This window comes from Centruroides sculpturatus, unplaced genomic scaffold (assembly GCF_000671375.1).
Source record: "Centruroides sculpturatus isolate CEXI.00-Female unplaced genomic scaffold, Cexi_2.0 scaffold574, whole genome shotgun sequence".
NCBI classification, from domain to species: Eukaryota; Metazoa; Arthropoda; class Arachnida; order Scorpiones; family Buthidae; genus Centruroides; species Centruroides sculpturatus.
Genome location: NW_019384740.1, coordinates 322993 through 330724, shown reverse-complemented (window position 1 = coordinate 330724; position 7732 = coordinate 322993). Strand labels below are relative to the sequence as shown.

Below are 7732 nucleotides of genomic sequence, written 5' to 3'. Positions count from 1 at the left end.
TATGCCCACCATTTCGAGTATATATATATATATATATATAAGTTCAAAATAATGTGTTTCCTTTAAAAAAATTAATACAGTATCGAAAAAATAATACAAAACATTAGTCCTCACAATAGTTAACTGACTTTAGGATCATGTTGTATACTCATAATAATTAAAAAGTACTTAAATATACAAAGTGGCACAAAAATTAATTAACCTCGTTTCGTTTCGTGTGTCTCAGGCACTGTAAAGTACATTATGGATATTAACCATAGACTGAGTTAACTGAATTTCGGGCCTCCCTCTCTCTATATATATAGGCCTATAAGGATAAGGCAGAAATTTTAGCCTTTATAATGATTAAGTAATATTTGGGCCACCATGTCACCCTGTATATATTTTCATGTTTTTAAAGACATTTACTTTAGATTAATATTGTGAATATTTTTATATTGTCCTGGCCATTATATCTATTATGTAATAAATTTTTTATGTTGGAGTGATAATTGAGATGACGTTTCTTTCCATAAAAACGTTGTAAGTTCTTCCCTTATATAAGATTCATAATTTTTAAACGATTTTTCTCGCTTGACCAATCAAGAATAAAAAAGTTCATCCCAAATCCATAGATAAAATTCAATCTCCAAAATCGTAATAAATCTTTTGTTCAATTTTTGCTTGACAGAATTTTATCTCATGAAAATATTTCATGTANCAAAAATGGCTCCAACAAGCGAAACAAACGTCGTTCCTGGAGGGTTAAAGTATCTATTCTGGTATCGTGTAAAACAGTAAATGTGACAGTTTGGTAGCATTAAAGGTTAGAAAATCATGACGAGAATGGAACGTCACTCAACATCAGAGAGTGACATGTTATAGCTTCATAGCAAGAAAATTGTTCGACCAAGTTGGGTAACAGGTTAATACTCGAGATTTTATATAGAAAATTCGATTAAATCGATACTTTACGTGATGATAAAATATAAAATTTAATTTCATACACACAAATAAATCATTTTTGGTATACACTTAAGAGCTAAATGCATGTTAGTAGATAGAATTTTTTTCCTAAGAATTATACTTACTTGCACCAATTGAAAAAATTGTGATGCTTTAGCAATTGGATCCGTGACTGCTGTACACGCAGCACCAAAAAGCATGACTTTGGGCGGTTCTTTAAATAACATATCAAAGAAAGTCTTCATTCCCACAGCAGGATCACACTAGAAAACATTATACTTATATATAAACGTAATTAAACTTTCAATTTATCCAATTACTCGATATAATAAAATAAATAGATTAAATAGGTTAATAAGTTAAAATTTTTAAAGAAAAAAATAATAAAAATTTTATTTAAATTCAAAAGTAGAAAATAATTTTTAAACAATATTTAAAAAACGATTTTTTAAATAACCAAAATTGAAATTAAATTCTTCTCCAAATGTTTCGATTTAAGAAAAAAGAACAAGTGTTACTTCCCACACATACATATACAGTTTGAAAACTTAAAAGAGTTTTGGAAAACTAAATTTAAGGTGACTTTAACGTATTTTTTTGTACAAGAAAGAAATAAAATCTGTATTTTTCTTCCATTTTTTTTTCTATTCTATATCACGGTTCACACTTCGCATTTCACAACATATATCTTCTCATGTAAGTCGCATCGCTAACAGTATTGGTTTGTAATCAATCAGAGCTAGAATGATTCTTCTATGACCTCTTTTCTGCCAGATCCTATTGGAAATATTCTTTATAACTTACACTCGACGACGTTGCAAAAAAGTTAGGAGTGTTTTTTCAACTAACACACTATCAAAATAGTTTCTTTTCTAGATTAAATAGTAAATTTATATAGAAAACTAACTCAATTCTCGTTTATTTTTACTATTATTAACAATGTAAGTACTGTACGATTTGTATCTGTCCATAAAAACTCTACTTAATGGCAGAAGGGAGCAACTAAGAAATTCCACTTAATGGTGATTAAGGGTGGCAAGACGGAGAAGTACAGTGATGGCTTCACATTTGATCGTATTAAAAAGTAATACTTAGTGTAACAATTGAGATCCATTTATCCACATGTAAAATGGATAAATTTTTGACGTTACTTAAAGCTATTGTGATCGTATAATTTACCCAAGAGGTGTCTAATCAATAAAATTTTCTAAAAAAATAAAATATATTTTTTTATAATTTCATCTTATATTAAACTTCAATCTCCTTTTTCATTCTTCATACTTTAATATAGTGTGATTAAAACTATCACTCAAAAGTTATAGATATTTTTTTAGTAAGTAGAAAACTAATCGATTAATCGATTTTTTGGGAAATTAAAATATTCCATTTATCAATTTATAGCGATTAAATTTATAAATCTTTCATATAACAATGGAGGAATTTTAGACAATATCGTAAATATGTCATAACAAAGTAATTATGTAGAATTTATTGCTGTCATTGTTAAGTCTTCAACAATATCAAGCTGCTTCTTAGAAAAGAAAGATTAGAAAATGATGAAGAATATATAGATTTTAAGGATTAAGATCTTTTATATATTTTTCAAGCCAAGAAATTCGTATAAAAAAGAGAAAAATATACATAAATTAATATATAATACCGTGATTACATCGTGTAATTTATGTATTATAACTGAATAAAGCTGGACGTTTCATGTACAGTAGTAGTTGTACTAATCGATATATTTTAATTAATTTCGTTTACTAAAACTATAATATTAAATCGTGAATACTCACCAAAGCGTAACGTGGAGAATTTTGGTATAAAGTTCCAACTCTCGTCCAGTTATACCTCTGTAACAAGGCCACCCTCGCTGGGTTAAATGCTGATTCGCTGGGTACCACTCGAAAAAAGTTGGGATAACTTTCGCTAGTGTACATTGGGTGTGTATCAGCATACGTCACCTATAAAAAGTAAGTCAAATGTACAGTATATGTATACGTTTCGTGTTATAAATCGAATAAAAAACAAAAATGGCTCCAACAAGCGAAACAAACGTCGTTCCTGGAGGGTTAAAGTATCTATTCTGGTATCGTGTAAAACAGTAAATGTGACAGTTTGGTAGCATTAAAGGTTAGAAAATCATGACGAGAATGGAACGTCACTCAACATCAGAGAGTGACATGTTATAGCTTCATAGCAAGAAAATTGTTCGACCAAGTTGGGTAACAGGTTAATACTCGAGATTTTATATAGAAAATTCGATTAAATCGATACTTTACGTGATGATAAAATATAAAATTTAATTTCATACACACAAATAAATCATTTTTGGTATACACTTAAGAGCTAAATGCATGTTAGTAGATAGAATTTTTTTCCTAAGAATTATACTTACTTGCACCAATTGAAAAAATTGTGATGCTTTAGCAATTGGATCCGTGACTGCTGTACACGCAGCACCAAAAAGCATGACTTTGGGCGGTTCTTTAAATAACATATCAAAGAAAGTCTTCATTCCCACAGCAGGATCACACTAGAAAACATTATACTTATATATAAACGTAATTAAACTTTCAATTTATCCAATTACTCGATATAATAAAATAAATAGATTAAATAGGTTAATAAGTTAAAATTTTTAAAGAAAAAAATAATAAAAATTTTATTTAAATTCAAAAGTAGAAAATAATTTTTAAACAATATTTAAAAAACGATTTTTTAAATAACCAAAATTGAAATTAAATTCTTCTCCAAATGTTTCGATTTAAGAAAAAAGAACAAGTGTTACTTCCCACACATACATATACAGTTTGAAAACTCTTAAAAGAGTTTTGGAAAACTAAATTTAAGGTGACTTTAACGTATTTTTTTGTACAAGAAAGAAATAAAATCTGTATTTTTCTTCCATTTTTTTTTCTATTCTATATCACGGTTCACACTTCGCATTTCACAACATATATCTTCTCATGTAAGTCGCATCGCTAACAGTATTGGTTTGTAATCAATCAGAGCTAGAATGATTCTTCTATGACCTCTTTTCTGCCAGATCCTATTGGAAATATTCTTTATAACTTACACTCGACGACGTTGCAAAAAAGTTAGGAGTGTTTTTTCAACTAACACACTATCAAAATAGTTTCTTTTCTAGATTAAATAGTAAATTTATATAGAAAACTAACTCAATTCTCGTTTATTTTTACTATTATTAACAATGTAAGTACTGTACGATTTGTATCTGTCCATAAAAACTCTACTTAATGGCAGAAGGGAGCAACTAAGAAATTCCACTTAATGGTGATTAAGGGTGGCAAGACGGAGAAGTACAGTGATGGCTTCACATTTGATCGTATTAAAAAGTAATACTTAGTGTAACAATTGAGATCCATTTATCCACATGTAAAATGGATAAATTTTTGACGTTACTTAAAGCTATTGTGATCGTATAATTTACCCAAGAGGTGTCTAATTATTTAGAGGTAACGATTAAATTTCCGACTCTAAATAATAAAAAAAATGTTTATATATGTATGTAAACATTTGTATGTCTTATTAAATATTTAAAATAATATTTTTTATTTAAAGAAGTAAAGTTTTACCTTGTTTTATTCACTTGAAACAAAGCCAACTAAGTTACAAAAGCCTCCAGCGACAAACTACATAAACAACCTGACAACCGTCCTATTCCAAACAACTGATATATACTTTTTCTAAAAAATTCTATGTCACAATTTCAAGAAGTCATGAATATTTCAAAAAACTACTTTCAAAAAAGTTAACAGTAAAAAGAATCTAGAAAAATAAGAACTTTTATAAAATCTTCTTAAACTAGAGAAGAAAAAATGTCACTATAACTTCCATTAAGGATTAAAATCGAGGAAGAAAAATATATAAAACATTTATGTATTAGGATGCACTANACAGTAGCTTCTAAGCGCCGTAAATAAATAAATGTAAACAATTTTCTTATAAATATAATACAAATTGTTAAATTACTTTCAATTTTAAATTTTTTAAAGCAGTACAAATGTATTTTATCCTCTAGAGACGACTGAATTATCATTAACTTAATAGTCACACTTTAACAAGAACGGTTTGTAAGTATAATAAATAAATTCAACGATGCAATTTAAGTGTATATATATATAATGTGTAACATCATCTGGAGTTGTCACTAATGCATAAAAATCCGAATAAATTGTTTTATTTAAAGAAAAAAAATAAGGAAAGTTGCCATGGAAGTGCTTCTAACTCACTGTTACAAAAGAAAGGTTTGCAGGAAACATTATTGTTAAAGTGTACGTTCTGTATGTTATTCTTCAAAAGCCGACAGAAAAAGTATATTTGAAGAACCTAACAGATTCGAACTGAAAGGAATTAAAGGAGTATAGAATTTGTTTTCCCATATCTACTTCAGAGTTGGATATCTTCAATGGTACTGCACATATATTGCAGAGTGAGTATATATTAAAAAAAGAAGGAAATCGAATAGGAAATAGCCTACTATATTTTTTCTTTATACATCAAGACTCAGGCGTTAGAACACATTATAGATACGAAAATAGCCAGAGACAAAAATATGATAAAGTGGATGGAGAATGATGATTGTATAGAAAAACATACCCGTGCAAGAATTGGTATCGATCATAAGTTGTAAAATTAGCTTACTCATCGATAAAAATACATAAAAATCGATTATTTACATAAAGGATTTTTTACAGAAATTCAATTTTCTTTAATTTACACAGTGTTGAAATGAGAATTTAGTCGAGATAGTACTCGTCACTAATTTATTTTTAGTTAGCGAGTAGCGGGCACTAATTAAAACTATGCAGTGCTAATTAGAAAAATAAATGTTTAAATTGTTTAAAACTACAGAATGAACAATACGGTGGTGTTTCTTAATCCAACTACGTAGCCGAGAACACGTAAGAAGATCATTTTTGAAGTTGTAACCACCGAAAATCTTTTCAATGCTGTACCGAGAATTGGACACTTTATCAAAAGCCTCGACACATGCTAGCTACACACAATTGCTTTACGTGGTTGCTATGACTACAATGATCTCACGCTTCACAAAGATATTTGGATAGAAAGAGAGAGAGAGAGAGAGAGAGAGAGAATGGAAAAATTCGAATTTCTACTCTCATCTGACCCCAGAAAAGTCCAATTTCCTTCTTGCAAAATATCAAAAACTCAAATAAATTTATAAGTTGTCGTTTTATTTTCCATAATTAAAGAATTTATAAGGATTTCTTATAAAAAAAAAGAAGAAAAATTAAGAATAGCCGAAGCATCGATCCTCTACAAAGTCATGTCTATTGTATGAAGTATGGCCATAATAAATATACCGCGTGAGACATATATAAAGTTTGTATACTTCTTCCTGCATAAAATATCCATTCATTAACAATATCTGGATACATTTAAAACTAAAAATTCTTACATAAAAATACTTTATCCATTGTTAATTAATTAAAGAAGTGATTTGTGAAGCCGATGAAATTATTTCATTTTATTTTAGTAAATTGGAATGTTTAATGAAATAATTCATGAATGATTTAATTAAAATGTTATTGAATAGTATAAAATATTTGATATTAAGAAGACCCTTTTCACAAGATATTAACAAAGACTTAGGATTTACATTTATGGGTCTTCAAAAATATTCATTCCATTAAATTTTTTGTATATTAAAAAAATTCTTATTTTTCTCACAACCTCTACTGACATCTGAAAGGCCCTGAAAGCAACGTATTTTCATAATTATAGTTCATATTTATGACTAAAATTTTGAATTAACTTTCTGAATAATTTAATAAACCATTCAAAATTAAAGAATTAAATATGTTACTAATTATAATCAATTGATTTGACGAATTTTTCTATGGAGTAACTTATGAAAATTCACTTCAGTTTTTACACTTATCTCACTTATTGATTATAAATGAATATAGTAAAAAGTAGTTTTCGTATATTCGTTACAAGAAAATTACAGGAGTTTTGGATCTTTCTTCGATTACAAACACCTTCAGAACCAAAGCAGATACCTTAATGGCACCCTCGAGAATAGAACATTTTCGTTTCTATACACATCAGATGTATTTGATTGGTCCTTCGTGTCTAGGAAAGAACAAGATAAATACACACATAGAAAATTACTATCCGGAATCTCCATTCCCCAATTGAATAAACGAAATTCAATTACTTTTAATCATAATTTTACTTTGATTCTCAAATTAAAATAAGTTGTAAAATTAGCTTACTCATCGATAAAAATACATAAAAATCGATTATTTACATAAAGGATTTTTTACAGAAATTCAATTTTCTTTAATTTACACAGTGTTGAAATGAGAATTTAGTCGAGATAGTACTCGTCACTAATTTATTTTTAGTTAGCGAGTAGCGGGCACTAATTAAAACTATGCAGTGCTAATTAGAAAAATAAATGTTTAAATTGTTTAAAACTACAGAATGAACAATACGGTGGTGTTTCTTAATCCAACTACGTAGCCGAGAACACGTAAGAAGATCATTTTTGAAGTTGTAACCACCGAAAATCTTTTCAATGCTGTACCGAGAATTGGACACTTTATCAAAAGCCTCGACACATGCTAGCTACACACAATTGCTTTACGTGGTTGCTATGACTACAATGATCTCACGCTTCACAAAGATATTTGGATAGAAAGAGAGAGAGAGAGAGAGAGAGAGAGAATGGAAAAATTCGAATTTCTACTCTCATCTGACCCCAGAAAAGTCCAATTTCCTTCTTGCAAAATAT

At 28.4% G+C, this 7732-nt stretch overlaps 1 protein-coding gene across 1 annotated transcript in view; it reads right to left on the bottom strand.

The window, feature by feature from the left end:
- Positions 1-7732, bottom strand: part of LOC111628358 (gamma-aminobutyric acid type B receptor subunit 2-like) — a 96805-nt gene that overhangs the window by 21443 nt on the left and 67630 nt on the right. Inside the window, exons 2-3 of the mRNA XM_023372126.1 lie at positions 3344-3481; positions 2742-2909 (exon numbers count right to left, since the gene is read on the bottom strand). Of these exons, the coding sequence (XP_023227894.1) occupies positions 2742-2909; positions 3344-3481 (306 nt within the window). The remainder of the gene's footprint in view (positions 1-2741; positions 2910-3343; positions 3482-7732) is intronic.